At 41.8% G+C, this 27,721-nt stretch overlaps 1 protein-coding gene across 3 annotated transcripts; it reads right to left on the reverse strand.

The window, feature by feature from the left end:
• Positions 1 to 570: 570 nt before the first annotated feature.
• LOC130867413 (TATA box-binding protein-like 1) lies at positions 571 to 27,502 on the reverse strand. 3 transcript variants are annotated; one of them, XM_057759421.1, is made up of 7 exons: positions 27,189 to 27,502; positions 8,285 to 8,357; positions 5,795 to 5,877; positions 5,591 to 5,654; positions 3,559 to 3,662; positions 3,377 to 3,471; positions 571 to 1,094 (listed from the first exon to the last, which is right to left on the reverse strand). In XM_057759421.1, the coding sequence occupies exons 1-7, from the start codon at positions 27,308 to 27,310 to the stop codon at positions 1,015 to 1,017; spliced, it is 621 nt and encodes a 206-aa protein (XP_057615404.1). In that variant the 5' UTR covers positions 27,311 to 27,502; the 3' UTR covers positions 571 to 1,014. The 3 variants fall into 3 exon arrangements, with proteins under 3 accessions (XP_057615404.1, XP_057615385.1, XP_057615395.1); XM_057759402.1 differs by having other exon boundaries at positions 8,285 to 8,463; positions 27,189 to 27,491; XM_057759412.1 differs by lacking the exon at positions 27,189 to 27,502 and adding an exon at positions 18,742 to 18,882 and having other exon boundaries at positions 8,285 to 8,463.
• Between the last annotated feature and the right edge of the window lie 219 nt (positions 27,503 to 27,721).

Here is a 27,721-nt window from a genome sequence, read left to right on the forward strand (position 1 = left end):
ATACCCAGTGGCACAGCCACAGCTTGTGGGCACTTCTTGTTAAACAGCACGGTCTCAACTTCTGACACGATCTGTAGTACAGACCCTCGACTTCTCCATCTGTTGAGTCTTTTCAGAGTAACCAAGGTAATACGAGGTTCAACCCGGAACAGCTTCCTTCCCGTGCCCATCTCGAGGGGAAAAGGCCTCTTTAAAACTACAATTCCTTTGCTTTTAAAAGTCATTTACCATTTTCTACCATAATTAAATTAGTAACACAAAACATTATCATTCATCTGTGGAGCTCTACCCTAGTTGCCTAGAGCTTATATACAAGTTTTTATTTCCAGTCTGCAAGAAAGATTCTAATTGATATTTGGTAACAGAGCATGAAAAGATACTATATACATGTAGCATACACACATACATACATATATATAATATATATATATATACACAAACACTCTTCAAAAAGAAGCCCACACACTTTAGCTAAAGTCTAAGCCTGCATAGAATTTAAAAAATTATGAATACAGTTCCTTTAAAAGAGAAAATGGTGCGTAAAAGTTACAGAATGGATGTGAAGAGAGATCTTTTCCAAACTTTTATTTGTGCACATTCAATTGAAAAAGATAACTTTTACAAGTTCTTTGGTGCCCATATTCAGCATACAAAAATGTAAAAGACTATTCACAAATAAAACACATTAGCTCAAACTGGAAAAATAATGACAACAATAAAACAATTTTTTTAAGGTAGTGCACACTGTGACAGCTCTGCCTGTGGGGACATGAGAATTACTGCGAAAATAAATAGAATGTCCTTTTGTAAAAGCAGCAACGTCATGTCTTGTAAACTTCCTTTTTATATTACAGCAAAGTTTGACGTAAAACCCAAAGGGACTGGAGCTTACACTGTAGCCATGAGTGGAGTCTACTCCCTCGGTCACTGTTGGTCCAGTTGTCTTTGTGTTTTGAGTCCAATGTGCAGCAGGTTTCAAGGTGCTCAGTCAGAGACTAACCAACCAAGTGTGAGTTATAAAATTTCCTTCCTGCTTTCAAACACAAATGGGTAGACCTGCTCCACAGCAGTGGCCACAGCCTTTACGTTCGGCCCTGTAAACAGAACCAAGAAGGGTTGAGAGGAGCCCAGAAGAGGAACCCTAGGAAAACTGACTTCCCAGAGTTAAACCCACTTAACACCTGGTTTAGAAGCTCAGGCCACTGTCAAAATACTGCACTTACAAAATCTTTATGGAAAACCAAAGCAAGAACCCAGAGAACACTTTTTTCCCTAGAAAACAAAGTTATGTGCTTTAGTTTTTTGGCACTGGCATGAAAAGCTGATCTGCCACATAGCAGGACAAACGGCACTGGAATCAGTACAGGATGATGGACAAACTGACTGGATACAGGCCATCCTGTTGGCCACTGTCATCAGATTAGACTCCAACTGAGGGTCACAGGCCATGAGGGACCCAGCCAAGTGACGCAATGCCGCTACTTAAACACCGGCTCTTACATATAGGGTCTGAAAGTCTCCAGTCTCACATGTTAGTACTGAGGTGGCTGCTGGGACCCTCAGAGCTCATCTAATGTAGCAGAGTTCTGGGGGAAGCATCAGGTGATGAGGCGATGTTGTGTGGTAATTAATTATGTAGTAATTATAACCCACGGAATCCTGGATCATTTAAATGATCAAAGAAAAGACTAAAAAGGAGAAATTGTTTCTTCAGTTTGTGAACAAAACTTGTTTCACTAGTATATAATGACCTCTTGAAAAGCCATGAAAACTTAGCTACGCACTGACTGAGCAACACGTTCTTTCTGACTCTCCCACCCACTGTTGAACGATCCATTTCATAGGATGTTCCAGATACATGTATACACGGCATAGTAATTAAACAGGTCACTTGTCTTCAGCTTGTCAAGGTGTTTAACTGATCATCTATCAATTCAATAATTATACATTTAAAAAAATGATCACACACACACAGGCATAGTAATTAACCATGTTAATTTTCTTAAATTTGTTATAGTGTCTTTTCTTTTATCAACTCAATAAGTATACTCTGGGGGTGGGGTGGGAGTGGAGGGATGTTAATCTCACAATGTAGTGCTGGAAAGCTTGGAACTATGTAGACAAGGCTGGCCTCACAAAGACCTGCCGGCCTGAGTCCTTGGTTAAAGGTGTGAGCTACTATACCCAGCATACATACATTTCTTTAGGTTTACATTCTGTTATTCCATTCCTAGAAGAGACTTAACTATACGTTGGGCTGACTCAGAAATCTAGGTTCAGAAGTTTAGAAGCACCTGGAGTCTGAGAAAAATGAAATTGTTCCTCACTACCTGCCCCCACCCCGCTTTTTTTTTTAAACATGTTTTTTGAGATAGGGTTTCTCTGTGTAGTTTGGAGTGTGTACTGGAACTCGCTCTATAGACCAGGTTGGCCTCGAACTCACAGAGATCCGCCTGTCTTTACCTCTCAAATGCTGGGATTAAAGGCGTCCACCACCACCAGACTCAGGTGGATGCCTGGCAATTGAGTTTGACAGGCCGCAGGAAGATGGGAAAACACACGGCATGAACTAAGCTGCAGCTCATCTGTTCAGTCTTCATTCTCTTAAGAACCAAAGAAGCAAAATTCAAGAAGACTAAAGACTCTATCTTAGCTCAATTTTGTTTTGGGAGCTTGACTCCTAAGCAATATCCAAGTATAATTTATCATCACAGTGCACTTAAAAATCAGCCTGCAAGCTAATGCCTTCCCAGACATGCATGCCTAGCGAAGCCACTCTTCCAATTCCTGAAAGGTTCAAAAGAGATAATGAAACACGGAGAACATAACAGACAAAAGTCAACTGTATTGGAATATTTCACTCATCTCCAGAGTTCATAAAATAGTTTTTTCTAGGTAATTTAAATGCAATATATCATGTTTATATATGAGCACACGTGCGTGCGCACACACAAGTCTAAAGAATATTCTTATTCAAATGACGCGGAGAGCACACTGTGCACTAGGTGCAGCACTGCGAGTGCAGCAGGTAAAGACAACCACATGGGAATGAGAATGAGCCTCATTAGGATGCTAATGAAGGCACAGACACAAGACACACAGCACAGATTAGATATAAGAAAGAACTAACCCACAGTGCTTAAAGAAGGGGACTGACTTCCTAGGAAGCGTAAAGAAGTGACTATAGGAGACAAATTAGAAACTGTTTTTATTTTGTTTTTTGAGACAGGGTTTCTCTGTGTAGCCTGGCTGTCCTGGAACTCAGAGATCCAAGTGCTAAGGAAGCCCATTACACGCTCTTCCTATCAGTGAATCATAAAACAGGTATCCCTTTTATCGTCTGTGCAGAGCAATTGTGATTCATATCAGAGATTACCTGTCACTGTGATGCTTCCTGTTGAAAATATCTGTAATGTAGCTCTCAGAGACTTTATCCGATAGCACACGGCAGGATGAAGTTCAGGTTCATAGCTATATAAAAACATAGTTATGTTTTGTTATTTATACTCAATGGCAGCTTCAAAGTTTGTATGTTATCTTGGTTCTCCAAAGACCTACCTGGCATGAGGTCTATTGTTCTTGGTGAATTCTGGCAAACGAATTTCAAAGGGCATGTTACAAACTGCCAAAACATTCACAACCTTAAAATCTGTAAAAATTACCTATGGGAGAGAAGTAGAACTCCATAAATTATTTTGAAGTACATACAAAAAAGTGCCACTTATGGCAACTTGTACTAATTGAAAACCCTCAATATCACCATTTTAAAATGGTATTTGTACAATTAAAACTATATATGTCATCTTTTAAACTTTATGTATAACTTAGTCTTAATATTGAAAGTGGAATATTAAAAAACAAGAAAAGGAAAGATGCTAAAAGCAAGGAATTTGAGAGTCAGAATGGAAAAGCTGTCACTTAAGGAATTCAATACAGAGTGAAGGCTGGGCTCTTAAATTCAATGTAAAGGCATTTCTGTGGGCTCAGGCAGATGTCAGTTCTTGTGATGACCCAGTCAAAAGGTGCTTTAACTAGTGGAGATTTCTCGACCCTTGTAAGCTTATGCTAGGGAAAGAAACTTCAAGCTGCAAGTAATATTGTTTTAATGTTTTTTGGTTTTTTTTTTTTTTTTTTTTTGAGACAGGGTTTCTCTCTCTGTATAACCCTGCCTGTTCTGAAACTAGTTCTGCAGACCAGGCTGGCCTCAAACTCAGATATCCACTTGCCTCTGCCTCCTGAGTGCTGGGATTAAAGGTCTGTACCACACCCTGTGTGCAAACACTATTTTCTTTTTCTTTTTTTTTTTTTTTTCTTCAAGACAGGGTTTCTCTGTGGTTTTGGAGCCTGTCCTGGAACTAGCTCTTGTAGACCAGGCTGGTCTCGAACTCACAGAGATCCGCCTGCCTCTGCCTCCCGAGTGCTGGGATTAAAGGCGTGCGCCACCACCGCCCGGCCAAACACTATTTTCTTAATCAACATTAATAGCTACTCCTACCAATTTCTTCAACTGTCATCTTTTTAAAAATATTTCTCCTTTTCCTTTTCAGTCTCTCTCTGTGGGGGAGGTACTGGGGATTAAACTCAATGCCTTATACATTTCAGGCAAGTCTCTACCACTGTGATACACACACACACACACACACACACACACACACACACACACACACACACACTCAGTTAAACATTTCCTCCCCAAACCATAGTTCTAGGTGACAACTATTATCCCACCCAGTGCTGCACGGAGCAGTAGAAAGCGAGATGCACACCACAGCTACACTTTTAAGCATCCTCTGCCACTTCCTCATGCAGTGGCCCCTCCCTGCTCCTCACTGGCAGTCCACTTCCTCACACACAGGCCCCTCCCTGCTCCTCACTGGCAGTCCACTTCCTCACACACAGGCCCCTCCCTGCTCCTCACTGGCAGTCCACTTCCTCACACACAGTGGCCACTGCTCCTCACTGGCAGTCCACTCTCTTCTACAGCCCTGGCCGAGAACACTACCTCTTCAAGGACATCTCATCTTTCTCTTTTATTTACTCACTTGAACATGACCTACCAAGGCCACATTGTTAAGTAGTAATTTTGTTTACACTTTGACAAGCGGGCAACGGGTGACATTACACAGCAGAGGGTGCCACCCACTACGTCTGCATCAATAGGACTCTCTCACCATCCTGACATGGTTTCTCTGGGAAACAGTTCTGGCTGTCCTGGAACTCCCTCTGTAGACCAGGCTGGCCTCAAAACTCACAGAGATCCACCTGCCTCTGTCTCCCGAGTGCTCAGGATTAAAGAGGTGGGCCACCATCTTCAAGGACCAGCTATTCTTTAAGCGACCAGGAGACATTTTCTGATGAATGTATGTGTATGGTAGAGACAGGTGGGAAAACTTGAGTTCAAACAGCATTAACTTGCAAGTAAACAAGTCACTATGGGAAAGCAACTAGGGGAAAACCAGGATCTTTTCCAAACCCCCACAGAGCCATATTTGGTTACCAAATTTTCAAGATTTGTTTAGTCTATTAAACTTAACTTTATAAAATTAAACCCTTGAACATGTGCAGTATGCATATTTTTGGAAAATGTTACCTGAAAACCTAGTTTCTGCAGACTACGGGCTAAACGTCTGGCACCAAATTTAGCTTCTTCTTCACTGCAGATGAAGTAGAAAAAGATGATCAGCGGCACAGACAATGCACTCTACACTGAAAGCATGATCAACTGTATCTGTGGATTCCAGTCCTCCCCATGAAGAGCAAAGCAGAGGGTAACGCTTACCCAGGTAGTACTCACCTTGTTGCTCCAGTGCAAATAATTTTTCCTGAGGACCAAATTGTAGCTGTAATTCTAGGTTTTCTAAGCTTCATTAATACTTTCTAGAAAAAAAAAAATTCAGTCATCTAAATAAGCATTACTCTTCAGACAGCTCTGTCCCATGTGCCCGTGTAATGCCCACTTGTGACACTAAGCTTATATAAGTCACCATTCTGAAGTCAAGTTCAGCACTGAACACAATGAAGTCTGAAGACAGAGTTACAAGTGTATAAACAGACCTAAGAAGAAGGTCTGTACACATATCTTCCTGCAGAATTCTTCCCTTGCTTGATTATATGGAAATGATCAAACTAGAACACAATTCAATCTGAGGAAGACTTAAAATCTGCCAAAGATCAAGAGAACACCCAAACTAAAATATGTTGTAAATTTTCAGACAACTAAGAAACAGTAAAATGATGGGGCTGGAGAGCTGGTGTAGAGCACTGGCTGCTCTGCCAGGACCAAGGATCATTCCCAGCACCCACATGGCAGCTCACAGCTGTCTGTGCTCCATTTCCAGGGGATCTAACACCCCTACACCAATGCACATTTAGTTTCTAGTTACAAGAACTTGTTAGGATACACTGGCATTTAGTTTTTAGAACTGAAATTGAGCCTTGAAATACATTCCTAACTTAAGAAAAAATTTGTGTGTGTGTTGAGTGTCTATGATATGTATGTTCATGTATATGTGCAGGTGTGCACCTTGGTGTGTTTTAGTCCCTGCATCCACTTAGAGTCTCTCCTGTTGCTCACTGGCAGGCTGCCCATGGACTTCCAGGGACTTCATCTCCTCCTCCCTTCTCTGCATGGAACAACATTCATGACTGCCTCTAGATTTACATGGGTTCTGGGCATCCTAACATCAACTTTGTACAACACGTGATTTACCCACTAAGCGATCTCCTTAGCCCCCCATTTAAAAATTTGTGTATAGTCATTTTAGACTGCTGGGTTTTAGAAGGCAATTACTTTAATTAATAAGCATTTCATGGACTCTCACTATATTCATCATCCATGCTCTTTCCTTTCTCCCTGCTCCCACTTCAAATAGTCTTTCTTTTCCCAGTCCTTCTTCTAATGTATTACATATGTATGTATGTTATGCCTGTATGGTTTATCCATTAGAAAATCCAGAATCCACAAATTAGAGAAAGTATGTGATATTTATTTTTCTGAGTCTAGCTTATTTTACTTTATAGGGTGACCTTCATTGCATCCTTTCCCCAAGAAATGACATACTCATTGAATATTTATGCCACATTTTCTTTTACCTAGACTGATTCAGTAACACAGCTACTTTTGAAGACCCTCAATTTACAGTTCAGCAGTGTGTAAGAATCTACCTTCCCCCAACCTTTTCTGGCCACATCCTTGCCAGGTATGGTGGTTTGAATGAGAATGGCCCAGAGGCCCCATGTTTGAATACTTGATCCTCACTTGGTGGATCTGTTTGGGAAGGGTTAGGAGATGTAGCCTTGTTGGAAGAGGTGTGCACTGAGGGCTGGCTTTTGAGGTTCACAAGCCCATGATATTCCCAGTGTCAGTCTCTCCCCGACCCCCAACTCTTCCTCATGTTTGTGGATCAAGAATGGGCTCTCAACTACTGTTCAAGCCCAATGCCTGCTTGCTACCTGCTGGCATGCCTACCACCATGAGGATCATAAACCCCTGAAGCTGTAAGTCTCCAATAAACTCTTTCTTCTATAAACTGCTTTGGTCATGGTGCCTCCTAACAATAGAAAAGTCACTAAACACCAGTATTTGTTGTTCCTTCCTTTCTTTATGAGAGCCACTTTGATTAGATGAGATGGAATCTTGGTTTAGTTTTAGTTTGTATTTCTCACACTTCTAATGTTTATTGGCTGCACTTCTCAGTATGTATTTTTATCAAAGCCAGATGCACACCTACTGTCATTTATAAAGCTGACATCGAATTATGATTTTGTTCTTTATTAATAACACTAACACTTTGAAATGTAATAGTTTCTTTTGCGGGGGGTTCAAGACAGGGTTTCTCTGTGTATCCCTGGCTGTCTTGGAACTCAATCTGTAGACCAGGCTGGCCTCCAACTCAGAGATTCACCTAACTCTGCCTCCCAAGAGCTGGGATAAAGGCGTGTGCCACCACCACCAGGCACAAATGTAGTAGGTTTCACAAAACATAAACTCTTAAATCTAGGTTAGAATATGAATTAGCAATTTATTATCAAAAATATCTTAGCGAACTAAATGGAACAGGAAATCTGCATGCAATAAATATAAATTAGGACTCGTACAAGGATATAAAGCCACTAAGACTCAGAGTGAGTGGCTATCTCCAGAAGGGCCACTTCTACAGGGCTCCCTGCTGCGTCAATTCCAACTAACATGGAGTAAGGTGCTCACAAATCCCTGTCCATATACTATCATTCCCCGCACTGTCAGATCAGGCTGTATAGGACACGAGGAGATTCTGATACTTACTCCAACGTCACGCTTATAAATGACATTTGCTCCCTCCAAAGCAATCTTCCTCAAGTTCAAATGGCATCTTGTTCTAAAAACACAGACTACATTTGTAATTAAAATGTCCAATGCAACATCACTGTCTGCATCCATTGGGGTAGTTTAAAGACTTAGTTTTCCACCACGAAGATCACATCCTGGGAAATCAAACAAAATAAAGTCACTGAACTTAAATGTTCTGCTAACTTGTTTCCCACAAATAATTTTAAAACTAAAATGCAAGAAATATAATTTTCAAATATTACAAGAATCAAATCATGTCTCTTCTTGTCACTAAAAATGCCACAATAGATATAACATATTATCTTAAAATAACTTTCAATCCTTAAACATGAGAAACTTTTACAGCAAGGGTCTGTCCCTCTGTTCTAGGTTGCTATAGTTACAGTAAGAATCCAGGTACATTACACTCAACGGCTAGATTTTGTGGTCCCAATGTCCAGTTATTACTGAATCCTTGCAGGTGCAAGATAAAAAACTAGTATTTTATATAAGAATTCAATTATGTGACTGGCACAGTGGCACATAATGGTAATTCCTGTACTTAGAAGGCTAGGACAGGAGGACTGCCCCAAGTCTGAGGCCAGTCTGGGCTACATAGTATGATCCTGTCTCAGAAAACTGAGAAATAAACACTTATACAATCATACAGTATTCAATTCTATTCATCAACCATACCTTAATTTCACTGTATTTTTCTTACAATTTTGGACTTTCATTTTCTGTTCAAGTATACATCTGAGCTCTCTTTAATCCTTGACTTAAGGTTAATGTATCCACATTTATAAGTAGAATTTTAATAGTTATAATTATAGCATATGTGTATACACACATATATACACACACTTTTTTGTACTGTACTGATTAACAAGTCTCAGAAAAATTAGGGTAGTTTCTTCTTATTTACAATTCTCTGGAAAACAATATAAAAGAGCTTATTTTCAAAATATTTGAACCTGTCATTTGCTTGAGATTTCTTGAAAACTAGTTTTATTTATTTTGAAAACTAGTATTGTTAACAAGTGTTTTAGGACAACTGAAGTCTTCTGTGGTTGTGCTAAATTAAAATTATGTATCTTCTACTTTTTAATTTCCAGTGTACATAATTTTTCCCGCTTTCTTACTGGTCCCTACAAGCCTTGGCCGCAGCAGCGCTCACCACTATCTCTGTGTGGCTCTCCCGTGGTTCTCTGTCCCTCACACCTTGCTCATATGTCTTTCTGCTCTGGTTGAGTTGACCCTCTCCTGATTTTCTTGGCCCATGCTTATCTTCTCTCCTAGATTTGCTCAACTCATTTCCTAATTTCTTACAATGAAAAATACTTAAGCTTAAATTTCTCCTCTTTACTTTGTATAAACATCGAAGGCCACTATTACCTGGGTTATTGGTTGTATATTTTCATTACCTGTCAATTCTAATAACATTCAAAATTTTCTGTTACTCTTTTTATCTTGGATGAATTATTTATTTTGAGTTATCAAAATTTAATATATGCATGCACTCGTGGAATTGCTGTCAATTGGCAGTGACTGAGCCAAGCAAAGAATAAACAAGTTTATACATAGAAATGGGTAACAACACAGACAAGCTGTCCGCATCTAAAAGGGACTTGAAATATATTTTATGTATGTGCCACATGTGTGGAAGAGTCCTCAAAGGTTAGATCCCTTCAACCTGGAATTGCAGATGGTTGTCAGCCACCATAGGGGTGCTGGGATCTGAACTCAGGTCCTCTGCAGGGGCAGTGAGTGCACTTAGTCACTGAGCCATCTCTTCAGGCCCAACAACTATTTTGTGAACAGTATAAAATACAAACACTTAGATGAAGGTTCATGTTGTTTGTTAGTGTAGGGATGGCTCAAAGGTGAAGAGCACTTGCTGCTCTTTGCAGAGGGCATGAGTTCAGTTCCCAGCACTCACATCAGGAAGCTCCCAAACATCTGTAACTCCAGATCCAGGGGGACCAAGGGCTTTGACACCTGTACACACAAGCATTTAACTAGTAAGGGGTCCTGATGGGAGTTCACGTGGTTTTACATATGTAAATATACTTACATATTTAAATATATATACATTGTATGTCAGAATGTTAACTTCTTTTTTCAGAGATTTTGCACATTATATTTCTCCCCTCCTTTTCAGTAGAATCTGGACTTCATTTTTGTTTTTTGAGCAAGGCTTTCATGTAGCCTAGGTTGGCCTTAATGTACCTAAGGATGAACTTGAACCTGTAATCTACCAACTGAGCTATATCCCAGTCTTGAATCTGAATTTATTTATTTGCCTATTTATGTTTTGTTGAGAGAGGGTTTCTCTGTAGCTTTGAAGCCTGTCCTGGAACTAGCTCTTATAGACCATGTTGGTCTCAAACTCACAGAGATCCACCTGCCTCTGCCTCCTGAGTGCTGGGATTAAAGGTGTGCGCCACCACTGTCCAGCTTTGAATCTGAATTTTTAAATCAATTAGCATATATTAGGGTTATTGTTAAAAAAATTAAGCTATTTCTCTTTTTAAGTATCAACAACTTGCATATTCACTGCCTAGGACTTACATTATAAAAATGACTTGATCACATATTTTGCCTCATTTTTCAAGTAAACCCCTCCTCTGAGTTTGATTTGTCAAATATCTCAAAATAAAGTGTTTAAAATTAGTGTAGGAGGTCCTTCTGTATTTGTGTTGATTTCATTGGTTGAATAAAGAAGCTGCCTTAGCCTTTTGATAGGGCAGCCCTTAGGAGGGTGAGGAAGACAGAACAGAATTCTGGGAGGAAGAAGGCAGGCAGAGAGCCACCAGCCATGAAGCTGCCAGGTCAGACATGCTGAATCTTTCCCGATAAGCCACAGCCTTGTGGTGACATACAGATTATTAGAAATGGGTTGAATCAAGATGTGAGAGTTAGCCAATAAGAGGCTAGAGCTAATGGGCCAGGCAGCAATTTAATTAATACGATCTCTGTGTGGTCATTTTGGGGATTAAGCTAGCTTCCGGCCACCCCGCTCTCATTACAACATAAAATTACAGCCGTCCTGTTTTCCTGAAATGCCATGTTCCCAGCAGTCTATACAGTCTGTTGTGCAAACTGACAGGGCCTTCCCCTGTGCAGAGACTGTATGGACAACACAGCCTTCCCTGTGCAGAGACTGTATGTAAGGACAACACAGCCTTCCCTGTGTAGAGACTGTATGTAAGGACAACACAGCCTTCCCTGTGTAGAGACTGTATGAACACAGCCTTCCCTGTGCAGAGACTGTATGAACACAGCCTTCCCTGTACAGAGACTGTATGGACAACACAGCCTTCCCCTGTGCAGAGACTGTATGAATAACACAGCCTTCCCTGTGCAGCGACTGTATGGACAACACAGCCTTCCCTGTGCAGCGACTGTATGGACAACACAGCCTGTCCCATATAAGAGACTAGACAATACAGCACCTATATCTAGGTCTCTGGCTCTCTAGCCTGGTGGTTGGTATTCACTGCAGTTACTTCAGCAACTGCAGCCTTGGATGGCGTGGAAAACACTGCCACCTCCCGGCTCTGATGACAAATTTCATCAACAGCAACCACCCCACATTTTCCACGTGAATTTAAACTGAGAGGCCACAATAAACACTGTCATAAAAACAAAGCAAAAGTAACCTAACATACAATGGAGGACCAAAAAAGTAAAACTAAACAAATCTGCTTCTGCACAACAGAAGAATCTTGCTACCCTAAGAGACTGGCATTGCAGCTGTGGATGTTGGAGGAGCCTTGAAGACTGGATCACAAAAGTAGCATACATAATCTGAGAAGTGGCAAAAATAGGGCAAGACTGTAACAGACCACGTTACAGGACCACACAGTCCTGAGAGATCCCTGTTCCGCAAGTCAGACAAACTAACACAGTTCCAGACCAACATCGTATTCTCTATCCCAAACAGTAGGTGGGAAAACATCCATTTTACTTTTTCCACCACACTACCCAAGAGTCAACAGTCCCCCGAGAACAAGAAAAAAAAATCTTATTTCCCCTTAAAGAAAAAAGCATGTTCTTCCCATTCTCTGAGATGCAGCATCAGCTGCGGAGGAGGGAGCTGTCATGGTGCCTGCACTAGTTTTGTGACACTGGTCAGTCAGCAGCTCTCTCCAAGTCCTCAGCTCCTCTTCTGTGACCTGGTGATACCAATGTACAGCCAAGGGAGGGTCAAATATTGCTATGAAGAACACAGTGAGTAGCGTGCACCAAAGCTGTCCACAGAGTTACAGTAAAATATGGTAACTGAATGCTTTTGAAAGGGCTGACAGAAAATTCAGAGTCATTACAGTAACAGATGAAAAGAACCAGATCCTAACAGGTTAGGCAGGGGTCAACAAACAATAGTCAATGGATCAGTACCTGGTTAGTAAAAGTTTTCCTGGAACTCAGCCATGCACACGTTTCCATAGTGACTGCAGCACAAAGTGGGTGGTTCTGAGTAAGACTCACAGGCCTAAACTATTTATTGTGTCTCTAAAAAAGTCTGATTCCTTGGCCAATCCACTAAAGTATACCAATAAAATACTCAACACTGAAAAACATAAAGTCTACTCTAAAAATTAAAAGTAACAAGGAGCATCCATGTAAAAAGGTCTTTGACCGAACAAACCAGTATAAAACATATTTAAAGGGCAGCATCAATGATCTATACAGATCTAATCGACTTGGGTGATGTTAAGGCATTATTGTTAATTTTGTTAGGTGAGATACTGGAGTGATCATCCAGACATCAACAATGATTTCTAGAGATTTACCCAAGTATTCAGGAGAGAATGTTATGTATCTGATGAACTAACTTAATACACAAATTCTTCCATATCAAAGCCCAGTTTAACATATTTCCTGGCACCCAGGTGGCTCTCAATGTCTGAAATATTGCCACACAAATCTATTCAAAGATGAGTGGAAAAGATGGAGACATAATACAGACAAATTCAGGAATTATACAGACAACTCCATTTAATTCCAGAACTATTGTCATTTTAGATACATCACCTCAAGGATAAACTTCCTATTACTCCCTTCACTCCACCTTCCTGTTCGAGGGGCAGCAGAGGGGAAAAAGGAAGACCAGTCTGGGGCCACAGCACAGTCACATAGGTGAGCCGAGACCTTTAGCTGACATTCTATCATGAAGACACCCCTGTACTTGTCTCAAGAGCTTAAGATAGACCTCAGGCATCAGTACTCAGGATTAAGGTTTTTTTTTTTTGCACAACAATGCAAGAAAAGAATTTATAGTATGCCTGGACTCACACAAAAGGCCAAAGGCTATGTCACCAGTATTACATAAAACACCGAGTAAGTACTGAAGCAAACACAGCTCATTACATTAAACAAAGTTAATATTCACTATGCATGCGCATCTCTTCCTACTAACTGTTTTCTTATTCTAAATGTAAACACTACTACCTGTAACCCAGCACCTGGAAGATCATTGCAGGTAGGGGACAACCTGGGCTACACAAACTGAGACCTGCCTCACAAACAGCCCAAAGACTGGGAAAAGGTAACATTCATGTAGATAACTTGCACCAAAATGATTATCATTGTTTTTGTTTGTTTTTTAAATACTCTACAGAGAAGGCCGGAGAGATGGCACAGAAGGTAAAGGCTCTTGCTGCCACCAAGCCAGACAATCTGAGTTCCATTCCTGGGACCCAGCAAGCTGTCTTCTGTCTGACCTCCACACACTTCATATGGCTATGTTGGCACACACACAGATAAATAAATATAAATGAAAGAAGATTAAATGTGATTAAAAAAAAAAAAAAAAAAAAACCTCCAGAGAGTTACAGAGACTATTTCTTATTAAAAATAATTCTCTGGATTGTTGGCACCTATCTATTGAAAATACACCCAAAGCAACATAAATATAAGTTTATTTAATGCCCAGTCAATGATATCTTTAGGTACTGGTTGGATTTAAATGCTGTTCCTTCTCTGGATGAGATCACTACTGGGAGATTCCCCTGGCTGTGCAGCTGACTCCTGGGAGCTGTGGCTTGCTGCCACTGCCCTGCGCCCCAGGAGTGGATTTTACTATAACCATTGCTAGCCAGGGACAAGAAATTCAAACTTGAATATGCTTTCTACAGAATATAGGTTTTGTACCTTTATAAGCTGAACCAAGAGCCATCCACATTTTATTAAACAAAAATTTAAATTTGGGGGTTCAACCTAAAGATATACAACTCCTTACTACGCACAGACAAAATTTATCTTAGATATATTTCTTAATACTTAAAGTAAACTCTGTGATAGTTAATCTCAATTGTCAACTAGATGGCACCTAGCATCACCTACAAGATGCGCCTCTGGGCTAGATGGGAGGGATTACCTTGACTGGGTTAAACAAAGAGGTTCCACTGAGGATGGCAACATCCCCAGGCTGGACCCTGGACTCCTTAAACAGGAGAAAGGAAGCTGAGCACAGCACTCGTCTCAGTCTCTGGTCTTGGGCTATGGATGTGTTGTGATCAGCTCCTGTAGCTGTGAATTGTGAACAAAAAAAAATCTTGTCTCCCTTAGGTTGCTTTCAGAGTAGTCTGTCTCGGCAACAGAAAAGGAAAGAGACACTGTCTGTTTTTCCTAAGTTCTATCTCTATGAATTTATGTATTTTCACTCCTTTTTGAGACAGGGCCTCAGTAGATAGCCCTAACTGCCTGAAACTCATTTTGTAGATCCAGCTGGCGCCAAACTCACAGATCCACCTGCCGCTGCCCCCCAAGTGATGGGATTAAAAGCACATGCCACCACACACTGCAATACAATTTTTTTAAATAAACAAAACATGCCATTTCTGATTTTTTATGAAACACTCAAAAAGAAAGTTAAAGTCACCCATAACCATAATCACTGTTAAGTCTATCTAGGCTGTTGAATTCATATATTTATCTGAGCATATTAAATAAGGTTGTCATCATACACAGTGCTATTTTATAAAGTCATGAAGGGATTTTATAAAAATTTTTTGGCAAGGTCTAGACATGGCTCAGTGGTTAAGAACACTGGCCATTGTTCCTCCCACACTATATGGTGGGTCGTAACTGTAACTCCAGTTCCAGGAGATCTGACACCCTCTTCTGACCTCCGTGGGTTCCAGGCAACATGGGTGATGCACAGACATACATGCAGGCAAAATAGTCATAATACAAAAAAAGGGATGAAGATGACAATAATAGTACCTTCTGATAACTTGAGATACAAAAAAATAGCAATACCTAATAGCTGATTTTCCTGAGTATTAATGAGGATAAACTCTTTAAATGCTGCTAACCACTTAGATTTCTTTGAAGTTAACTGTTTTATATCGATATTTCATTTTCCTTATGCAGAAAGCTCTTATATATAAATATCAGCCTGCTTACTGTATTCCTCCTGCTGAAAATGAGTTCAATGTACTAACAAGTTTAGACCACAAACTATTAAGACCTGGAGGAAGGGCCAGCATGGGGAGTGGGAAGGATTAAAGGGAGAAAACTGGAAAGGCGGGGATGGGTCAAATTCTGTCATCTTTGCCATGTTGAGGATTTTCATATTTGTCCCAGCTGCAGTGGTGAGCTAGCAGAGCAGGGTGGGGAAAGAAGTAAACCATTACCACTTTGCAATGGGAGGACAGAAGATGAGAGTGGTAAGGAAACCTGGTCAGCAGTTCAGGGAAGAGTTGACCAGAGTGGCACTGGGTGACAAGGCAAACAGGGCTTTGTGATAGACACAAGAACGAGAAATGGGACAACCGGAGGGCGACTTTGGGGCTCTGGCTAAGACTGTCATTAGTAACACTGAAAGGAAGGCCAGATTGCCCAGGAGAGGGAAAAATGGGTAACAATTTACTTGGGCCATTTTGAACTCCAAAAAGTTGTGAGACATCTGAGGAGATACAGAACCAATCATCAGCAAAGCATCTACCTTTCAGGCAGGTCTTGGTCTGGATTGGAAACGAAAATCTAGAAACTCTAATGTGAAAAGCAATTAAAATCATTATGAGTAAAGTTTAAAAAGTTGTAATTGAGAAGTCTGAAACAAGCCAAAGCCAGAGCATCCTTACTCTGAGTTTTGTTACCATGTTATTGTGCACTGGTTACAGACATTTCCAAACTGAAGCCTCTCCAGTGAAGTCTGTCCTGTTTGATGTCTTCTTGGTAGACAGCAGGCTGCTCAGAAATACAATCTAATTCTTTTTCTGTATCCTGGCCTTGGCATGGTTCCCAAGGCACTATACACACTCAATAGCGTTTAATTGTTCTCTCTCACACACAAGGTGCACAGAGCTCAGCAGATCACTCAGTTAAAGCAATCTCTATGAGCCACATGACTGGAGGAAAGGTACCGAGGCAGGTGCCCTGGTGCCCTCCTGTGTAAAGCTCGGCACACGACCTCCCAGAGTGCGAGGCCACAGGCAACGCTGAGTGTGGTGCCTACACTGAATGCACATGGTAAGCATTCAGACTCAACTATTCTTCCGTTCTATAATTATCTCCTTTCTTCCTCTTCTATGAGCAGAGAAATGTTCAAAAATGGAAAGGGTTTCTGGTGATTCATTATTGTCTTCAAGCTTTGGAACACAAAAACACTTCATGTGTCTTCAAATTTAAAAGCAGAAAACAAAGCATATAATTTGATGTGTCTGATCAATAAAATTAGTATGGGGAAGCTAGATTTGGCTACAGATTTAAATAACTCTAGCCTTAATAAAACTATTTTAAATCAAAATACATGATGACTATTGGCTTTGGGACAGGTCTAGGTCTGACTGGGAATGAAATGTTTGGTTGAGAAGCAGGTGTGTGTGGAAAGTGGGCAGGACTGTCAAAGACTAAAATAATTGTTCTGCTAAACTTTATTTAGGTTCCTACAGAAGCCAGAAAACTCTATATAATACAGGTTTATGCATTAAATTTGAAAATTAAGCTTGGGCTGCTCATTTAATATTAAGATACCGATTCTCGAGTGGGTCTTCCATGTGTCCCTATTTCCGCTGAGTACAGACTATCGTTTGAAACATTAAGAAGGGATGGGGTGGCTCATTCCTGTAATTCCAGAAACCAGAGGCAAGAAGGGAGGGTTGCCTAGAGCTGAGGCCAGCCTGGGCTACAAGGTGAGTTCCAGGCCACGGTGGGCTACAGAGTCAGCTACTGTATTTTCATCGCTCTGTCTACTCCTTAAATCAGACGTTCTTCTGGAAGTCTACAGTAGCTCCTGAGAAGTTAAACTAATAGTTGGGGCAGTTTGGAATGCCCTAAAACTGTATAAAGAGAACCTCTCTGTGTGCTTAGAGGGGTTGTTGTTTCCTTCATATTTTTAAAAAAAAAAAAAAAGTCATAAATCTTAGTCTTCCTGGAGCTTTCTAGGCTTCCAGCTGCTATCTATGAACTTTATGGCTGGCTCCTATGTCAATCTTGACTTACTATAGACTTAGTTTCACATTTCCAACTACCTACTAGGTATATCTATTAAATTAAACCAACTCACCCAAACAAAATTCACCAATCCCATAAGAAAAAAATGACTTTGCTTCTTCTAGTGTTTATGTACAGAGTTACTATCCAATATTAATTTATCCCAGTTAAAAATGTCAGAATGTTCACTTGTGTATGTTATCCCAGCACTCTGGAGGTTGAGGCAGGAGGACTGTCATTAGTTTAAGGTTAGCTTGAGCTACAGACAGAGTTCCAGGTTAGCCGGGGCTAGAGTGAACCTAGATGAAACCCACACCCCTTCCCACCGAACTCCAGACCGCTCCTTGGCATATCATTTTTCTCTTATGTTCAGTTAACTTCGAATCTAGCTTCTTTTCTGTGTCCACAGCAGCGATTTTATTTTAGGATTTTTTTGCACTGCATTATGGCAAGAGCCTCCTACTAGAACTCTTCTATGTTTGCAACATCTAAAATCTAGTCCATCTACCAAGTAACTACCAGAATTATCTTTCTAATTGTGCCACATTCCTACTTTTTTTTTTAAATCTCTTGGCTCCCCGAGACAAACAAAATAGGATCTAATCTACTCGGCTTGGACTGCTGCATGCTTCCCACCTCCAATTTTCCTTTTATAACTGAATCTACTTAAAATGCACCCTTACAGTCTCTACTTTATAGCATACCATTTGTAATGACTTATCTCTTTCTGCTTGTCCCAGTTCCTTCAACTAACAAAATCTTACTCCAGCTACACATTTAGTACATAACTAAAGGCAACCAAACCCTGTGGGAATTCACTCAGAGAACAATGGTCAGGGGAGGAAGCCTCTTAGCAGTTATAGTCTGGTGGTAAAAGTAGACAACAAATAGGCCAGCCACGAAAATAATCAGAAAGAGTGACCTAGGAAATGAACAAGATGATGAGAGGTACTCGAGGAGGAATGATCCAGGGAAGGAATTTCAACTACCTTTGGAAACGAGACGAGGGTCTTAAAAGGAGATCCTAAGCAGCCAGCCCACGGAACTGGAGGCCATCTCAGCAGAGTACTCAGCCAACGGAGGGATCTGTCTGCGTTCTGTCTACTAGATTGCAGATTCAAGATCTCTTGAGAAAAGGCTCAATTTAAATGTCTTTAGCTCTTGGATCAGTAACTTGGTTGAACACTTTTGGAACAACCTAAATAATTGAAGGACTGGGGGCAAATGGAAAGAACAGATTTTATTCAAGGTGGCAATAAATATCATAGAAATTAAAATCTAGACTTATTTAAAAGAAACAGTAAAGCAAGAGGCAGGTATTCTCACTTATATACTGCACTTTTAATATTCATTTCCCCCCGGCCCTGATTACGCCCTTCTTCATTTCACCCAAGGACCCTCAGGCATCTCTTAAGCTATTCCATAATAACTGGTCATCACAGAATGACCAACCTGTCAAGTCTCTTTCAGAATGCTATGCATTTCAGAGATAATAGTTTTATTTCTCTATTTAGACAAAGTGACATAGTTCCACTGCTAAGCATGGTGGCCCTCAAGTGTAATCTCAGTAGCTGGTGAGCCCAGAGGATCACCAGTTCAAGGCCAGTGAGGGATACAAATCAAGATTTCACCTTGACCTCAAGACAGACAGACAGACACTGGTTTCGGTCATCTGAAGTTCTTTTAATTTTAACAAGTAAAAAACCCAAAAGCTACAATGGAGGCACACATTTCTAACACAAACACTCGCTGCTTCTCAGAGACATGTCTGAGATATACCTAGCCTGTGTGCTAAAGCCTACCACTCCTAGACCTACAATGAATGTGTACAGTGTGATTCCTGCCTTGCATCCTAGAGGCAATGGTAACAGGATGGTGATTATTTGTGCATCTAAACATACCTAAACATAGAAAAGGTACAGTAAACACACTAGGTGACAGGAAGTTCTCAGTTCCATTACAATGAAACCATCATCATATACAAAGTCCATCACTAACCACACCTTCATCATTGCCCAGGTAGGTCTGCACAGCACTGAGTTTTTAAATTACTGCTGAGCTGTAAGTCTGCCATACTGGAACTCATGGTAGCAACATGCTGCCAAGAAGATGAGAGAATTATTCATATGGACTTTTTGTTTTGTTTTGTTTTTAGCATATGTTCTCATATAGAGACTTCAACTCACTATGCAGCTAAGGATGACCTTAGACTCCTAATCCTCCTGCCTCCACTTCCCAAGTGCTGTGATTACAGGCATGAGCCATCATGCCTGGCTCATCCAATATATGCTATGCCATAGATCATTTTCCTCGAACCTCCACAACACCACAGAACAGAGTACCTTTTATAACAGCACACCATATCTGCTGAAGATCTATAAACTGGTGACAGCCTTCTTTAACATGGCTGTGCTTCCATGGCCTCCTTAAGCATGAACAGCAAAGACACTGGGCTGTGGCCAGCCCATGATCAATTCAAGGCTGCTGAGGACACAGGTAAGGAGCTGTACAAGATACACAACAGTTATAAGCAAGACAGCGAGAAAGGCTCTGGGGCTCCAGAGAAGAGTCTGGCAAATCAAAGAAACGGGGTGAGTCCTGGTCCACAAAAGCTTCAGTTCACCGTGAGTTATCTGAGGTTCAGAGAAACCATAACCCATCTTCATATATGCAGCCTGGGTTATAGATTAGCTTTATATCCTCATATCTGTACAGCAACATCTGGTCCACAGTCTGGTGGGAAGAACACTGGGGAAACACTAATGGTGTGTCAGAACTAGCTCAAACCCAGCAAGTTTTGCTGTAAAGAGCCAACAATGGCATACTGGAGTCAGTCAGTCAGTCTCTCTTGCCACTCACCCTTCCTTTCTGAGACAGGGTGTCAATATGGAGCCCTGGCCTCAAGCTCAGATATCCACCTACCTCTACCGCCACTGGATTAAAGGCAAGAGCTAACAAGCCAGGCTCAGGACTTGCACTCTTAGAAGTATTCCAACACTGTCCGCAGAGTATCTAAAGTTAAAGGCGCTATAAACCTATATGGGTTTTTGCTGGTGTTGTCTGGTTTTGGCATAAAAGTCACAATCATTTCTTCTCACCTCCCCCACAATATATCTGAGATCCATTCATGCGGCTAATGATGGAGGAGTTAATTTCATTGGTTAAATAAAGAAACTGTCTTAGCCCTTTAATAGGACAGAAAATTAGGTAGGCGGAGTAGACAGAACAGGATGCTGGGAGAAAGAAGCCAAGACAGGGAGTCACCATGATTCTCCCACTCCAGACAGACACAGGTTAAGATCTTTCCTGGTAAGCTAGCTCGTGGTGCTACACAAAATATTAGAAATGGGTTAGATCAATATGTAAGAGCTAGCTAATAAGAGGCTGGAACTAATGGGCTAGGCAGTGTTCAAAAGAATACAGTTTCTGTGTAATTATTTCGGGGCATAAGCTAGCCATGCGGGCGGCTGGGTGCCGGGGATGCAGCCCTGCCACACTTATTACAACAGACTATGAAAACAGAGCTAACACAATTCGATCAATACAGGGTGGATTCAGAATAATCTAGTTGCTCAACTAAATCAACAGGAGCAACCTGACTTCACTTCCGTTAATCAAGAAAACAAAAGTCTTATCTCTGAATATAAACAGATTTGCTAATCTCATGTGTAAAATGTAACTGAAACATGGAAAAAGGAAATATGGAACTCCACCACTACATATTTAAAATATTATGCACCTTGTTTATTGTTATTTGTGTGTGTGTGCATGTGTGTGTGTGAGAGAGAGACAGACAGACAGACAGAGAGTCTTAAGGATTAAACTCGGCCTCACACATGTCAGGCAATAACTACCACTGAGTTGAAGCATCAGCTAAGACACTTTAAATGATGGTATAGTATGTATCTTACAAAAATATTACTTTGACCAAAAAAAACAAAAAACAAAAAACAGGACTTAGGTATTAGACAAAATAGAGGACAAGAGTCTGATACCTTCTCTTTCTTTCTTTTTTTTTTTTTTTTTTTTTTAAGCAAAACCTCTTTTTGACACAAGGTCTTGCTCTGGCTGGCTAGAACTCAGTGATTCTCCTGTCTCAGTCTTCTTCTGGATACTGCGATTACAGGCATGCTCCAACAGCCTCAGCTAACATTTTTTTTTTAATAGTTTCAAATGTTCAATTAAACTAAAAGACTTGGACTTAACTTTAAGTTAGCTATCTTGATAGTTAACTATAAATTATCAAATTATTTCGCTGATTAGCCTCAATGTTGGTATGAGCATTACCAAAAAAGAAAAAAAAGTTGTTCAGTTGTAAAGTCTCTGTAATCACTGGCAGAGAGCAACAGCCTCAGCTACTTCTAAAGTTCTAAGAAAGCGACTATTTCACAACCATTATAGTGACAGGGAAAACTCAAATTAAATGACTGATATGGGCACTTACAAATCTCAAGTTTATCACCAATTAAGGTATACAAGTAAAAAGAATGTCTTCTAAAGAAAGACTAATTCCCCTAATGAATCAACAGGGCTATTCCTTTTATTCAGAAGTACTATATAGCAAAACAGTCTGGTCCACAGGGAAACAGCATTTCAATAGCTGTAACCCGGAGCCAGACCACGCTTTGTTGGTCTGCCTTTACTTAGCCCATCTGCCATAAGTGATAACCAGATGCTCGGGTGACAATTACAGATTTTAAAAAGTAGTCCCACACCCCCGCCCCTCGCCCTGCCAACACACACACTAAAACCTAACAGCAGAGATGAGCTCAATAGCCTGAGATCAAAAGGAACTTCAATAATGTAACAGAGAGTCCGGAATAAAAGGAAGGAATTGAGCGATCTGATGGTTCCCTTAAACACTGCGTAGCATCGCAGCTCACAACACCTGCTCAAGTGCTTATTCCTCACAGCAACCCTTTAAGTACTCCAGACATTAACTCCATATTGCAGACAAGGAAACTGGGGCTTCGGGGGTGAAAGACACATCTCAAAATGATGTCATATCACTAACAAAAAGCAGAACTGTGATGTTGAACACAGGTGGCTGCAGGGTAGGCATAGTCCATTCTTTTAAATGCTATACCAGTAACACTGAACCGATCCTGATCAAGTTACTGCCTTACAACTAAAAGCAGAAGGAAGGCTAACCCCTTAGAATCTACTTAATTCATGTTTTACTTCTAAGATGCTATACATCTTTACCTAGGGAGTAAATCTTACTATCATCCAGGCCAATCTACATACGAAGTTGTCTTTCTTGCTAGACACCGTTAGTACTGTCAATCACAGGTCATGAGAAAATTCTATCCTTAACACACTTCTGTTTGCGTATACAGATATGCATGTATGGATATGCATATGCTACACATGGAGATCAGAGGACAACCTCTTTTTTAAGACAGGCTCTCTTCTGAGTCACTGCCGCCTATGCCAGCTAGCTGGCCCACGTCTTCAGTTTCTGCAACCCTCTCAGCCATAGGACTGCAAGGCTTACAGACACACTACCTCATCTGGCTTCCTGTGGATTCTGGGGATCAGGCCCTCCCACATGCAAGCCAAGGGCTTTCCCCACTGAGCTATCTCCCAGAACCTCAGCGTTCTTTCTAATGCTAGCACTACAGTTACAATGAGCTGTAGTCAAATTTCTGTACTACAGAGGAGGGGATGCTCATGTTAAAGTGTCATTGACCTCATGTGAAGAGAGATCTAAACTGCCCAAGAGAACGCTTTGATGTAATTTTTGAACATTTAATAAGTTCCCTGTTTCCTTGCAAAAATCCAGCCATTTAAGACAAATTATCTTGTTACCATTTAGTCACAAGTAAGACCTGGTGAGCAGAGTTGCCAATGTGATCTGACTAATGACATACTTCTGGAATCTTCACCCTATAGAACAACACATACTCCACACTGCTTTCTAAAGGAAAAACACAATGCATCATAATACAAAAATCACATTTGTCAAGATGTCTGGAAAGACCCCAGGTGCCTCGACAATCCCTGCATCTACCACTCCAGCTGTGGTAGTCAGCCATTCTTTAAATTGCCTGGACTCGTTAAAACAAAGTCCTAGTCATGGCTGACACTCTGGGTGCTTGGAACTTGCAACACTGCACAGAGAAGTTGGAGAGTTATTACACGGGGAAAAAACTAGGTTCAGAAAGGTTCTTCTCGGGTTCCAGTCCTCGCACTACAAAACACCTCTCCTTCATCCACTAGAAAGCCCAAAAGTGCAATAGAAGTAAACATGTTATCTCCAATCTAGTAAACAGATTAATCTTCAAAATCCACATATAGAGGATATGAACACACAATATGATGATGATTCATAGTGCTGACCCTCTAGCTTTGTTATGAGGCAGGATGACATCTGCACATCAACTATTATGGTACCAATGAGCATGTAATACAATATCCAAAATTCAAATACACATCAGCTGTGTTACCCATGTCTGTCACCTCTCTGTCATCTACACTTACACAAAAAGCACACTTGAAGTGGCACCAGTCAATAAAAAGAGGTGAAATAAAATGGAAAGAAATTTCAATGAAATTTTATAGTTCAAATGTCAGCTAAGATTCTCGAGACACTGAAAGTTTTAATCTAGAGACTTGACGAAAATTTCCTACTCTAAACTCTTTCAAAATCAATTCATGCTTTATTTTTCATAGTAATAATTTCATCACATGGTTGATGATGCAACAGAAAGAAATCAATCACCAGGTACTCAGCTGCCTCCTTTGTTTAGAAAGTCTCATGCCCACTCAACCACATTATAGAGAATTTGCTAACTCTTAAATAATGGCACATTTCTGATGAGAAATGACATATTCCAAAATATTGTTATGTTCCATGATCTGTTGTACTTTATAGCAAATTCTGCATGTTCTACTCATAGCTATACCTACAAAAATTTTTTCCTACTATTTCACACCTGAAAAAAAAAGTATGGAAATCACTTATGCACTTCTCTCAAAATTGCAAAATGTAGTTTTAGTCAAATATTCAGATGCAAAATGATAAGAAAAGATGGTGTTAAAAATCACTTTAGACTAAGAGTTAAAAAATCCTAGGTTTAGTTTATAACACACAATAGGATCTATAATACCTTTTAATCCTTAAAAAAAGTGATTGTCTATAGTAACAGTAGTGCCATATGGGCTTCTAAACACCTTTTACGATGAAGAGCACAATTATTTTCACAAGGTTTATTTCAATACAATCTTTTGAGTTGGAATGGATTTCCAGCTAACAGTTATTCTGAAAGAACACAGACCTGCCCACTCCAATTCTCCAAATAAAAGGATTCCTATGAAAACGCAACAAAGTTCCATTAATGAAAAACATACACAAGCCCAGGGCATGTGGTTTCAACTCCTTAAGAAGCAGAAAAAAAAAATACAAAAAGTATAAAAACTCAGTTGTGATCAGGACAGAAGGGAAAAGAGAAAGTAAGAACATGAGAGTCTGGGCCAATACCACAGAAAGCAGAAACCAAACTAATCAAAGGAGGAAGCTAGAACTGACCTGCATTCGGGGACCATAGGAAACAGAGATCTTGGCAAATGGTCCAGCTCTACAGGACTGCTGTCTGAAGGCGGTTCTGAGGTGGGGGGTGTTCCTTATACACACCATGAAGAGACCCCAGAGCTCAGTACCACAGTATCCAGTGGGGTGATCCTCAACCAGCCTCCACAGAAGCGGCCTCACCATGGCTTCGAAAATCCTGACTTTTTCATCTCAAGCATTTTAAAACCTAATTTGTTTTCCGATGTTCAAACTTCCAATCCTTTTAAAAAGAAACTGTTCATCTCCTTGTAAACCTACAAGTACTTCAGCTAACAACACTGACCCAGAAGTCCGGGTTAGACGCTTAAAATGAAAACACATGACTGAAAAAGTGTACCCGGTCTGGTTCTTCTTCAAGAAAACACACAGCAGCAGATGATTACAGCTTCTGGCACTCATTTTGGGAGCACAGAGTATAGGAGAGGACCGGCGGTAATGATGACATCCTTTGGCTTAGGAGAAGCCAGGCTTAGCAAGGGACAAAGTGAACCCGTGGTTGACACATTGCCTTTATGAATATCAGCGTTGTTTTCATCAGTAACCTTCAACTCTGTAGGAAGAGCTTTGTTCCTACTGACCACAAAAACGTTATTGCTGTAGAGCATGACCTTTCCTGTACCAGAGACACTTCCCTTACCGATGGAAAATTCAGCTTTATTTTGTTTTCTGAGACAGGTATAAAGCTCAGGAAGACCTGGAACTTATTATTATGTACCCCAAGTGGGCCTTGGCCTCAATCCTCCTGCCTCAGCCTCCCAAATGCTGGGATCACAGGCATGTGTCACTACACCTCATATAACATGATTTAACAAAGCATAGCACAAGTACTTCGTGACGAAGGGCTGAGAAGCACAAGCTGATGAATATTTAACAGGGCATAGCCAAACCCTAAATACTTCTTTCAACCTGACTGTGCTTCACGTCACTTCTTGATTTGAATGGACTGCTATTTTCTCAAACTTGGAAAGAGACTGCAAATTACGGCGAGAAAACTGAGTGCCCTTCTTACATTTCCCCTTTGCAATTACCTCAGGGAATCTGTTATGGTTTCACAAACAAGTCGCAATTCTAAGGCATTCTTCTTAACCATAAACACACAAGTCCACACTAGTCACTGCCAGTGTCGCTCTACAGCTGCAGGTGACAGATGCAGTCACAGAGCTCACAGATGTGGACCGGCTGCAGCTTGCCTCTCGATGCAATGTGCACACTGGCAGAGCCTGCAGATGCACAGCTCGGCAAAAAGGAGGGTTTTCTATTTCAGTCATTTCCTATTGTATTTACTTTTAGGACCGGTCCTGGCGATTATGAAGCGATTATCCCCCCCCCCACTCTCATCCCTGCACAAACCCTAGTCACAATTCATTTTCTCTTCCCGCCTTCCAGATCCATTTTCCCGAAGCCTAATTCGGTTCCTACTATTATTATAAAGCGGGCCTCCGGGCAAGTGCCAGAAGCAAGAGGCGACCGCGCCGCTATTTGGGGGAGCCTTCGAGTCGCTGCACAGGGGCCGCCGCAAGTTTTCTGCGAAGCATCGGACCCCTCGCTGAGTAGCCTGGCTGGCCCCTCTTTTCCCCCCAGGGTCGGGCTCCATGACGGGGACCATCCCTGCCGGTCTTCCGCGGCCAGGCAGGGGCGCCCCACCCCCACCCCGTTATCCTTACGGGGGATGCCCTAGCCGCCCGACCCGTCCTCTTCGCTAGCCCGTGGCCCGCGGCGCTCCCCTGCTGGCGTCCCCGCCCTGCACAGCCCACCGCAGCCCAGCCGGCGCGCAGACACCCCGCCGGCCGCTCTCGGGCCGCCCCGGGGCCCGCCTCCCCACTCAACCTTCCCTCCCCCCTCCGGATCGCCGACGGTGGTTACCGTGGGAAGACGGGGCGGTCGCAGAGGACGCGGCGGCAGCGCTGCTGCCGGTTGCGTCGGACGCGGAGGAAAAGCTGGAGGACAAGGATGAAGATGAGGCGGGCCCGCTCCCCAGTCTCCATGGAACTCCCGCCCCGGCCCGTTGCTAGGAGCCCCCGAGGCTCGGGCTCCGTCTTTCGTGCTTTGTTGTTCCGGGTACAGGGCGGCCGCCGCTTCCCCGCGACAATAAATAGACTAGACGCGAGGGAGCATCGAGACGGCGCGCGGCGGCTAGAGCGCCGCCAGGCCCGGGCGCTCCAGGGATCCTCGCTAGCCGCTCACTTCCGGCTCTCGCTGCTCCCCTCCCGGCCCCATGCCCTAGCTCCGGCTCTCCTTCCTCCTTCCTGGGGCTGCAGGGGCGGCTCTTCAGCCCACGGGCTGATCCAGGCGGAAGTGGCCGGAGGGCGTTAGAAGCGCCGGCTGCACTTCCCTGAGGCTCGCCCGGAGAGATTTTGAAACCCTGGGTTTGTTTCCCAGCTGATTGCTGGCGAGCC

This window comes from Chionomys nivalis, chromosome 2 (assembly GCF_950005125.1).
Source record: "Chionomys nivalis chromosome 2, mChiNiv1.1, whole genome shotgun sequence".
NCBI classification, from domain to species: Eukaryota; Metazoa; Chordata; class Mammalia; order Rodentia; family Cricetidae; genus Chionomys; species Chionomys nivalis.

Coding starts and splice junctions, on each gene's coding strand:
- LOC130867413 (XM_057759421.1), bottom strand. CDS start 27,310: ATGGAGACTGGGGAGCGGGCCCGCCTCATCTTCATCCTTGTCCTCCAG. Junction 8,358..27,188: donor GACCGCCCCGTCTTCCCACG/GTAACCACCGTC, acceptor CTGTGTTTTTAG/AACAAGATGCCATTTGAACT. Junction 3,472..3,558: donor AACAATAGACCTCATGCCAG/GTAGGTCTTTGG, acceptor GTTTTTATATAG/CTATGAACCTGAACTTCATC.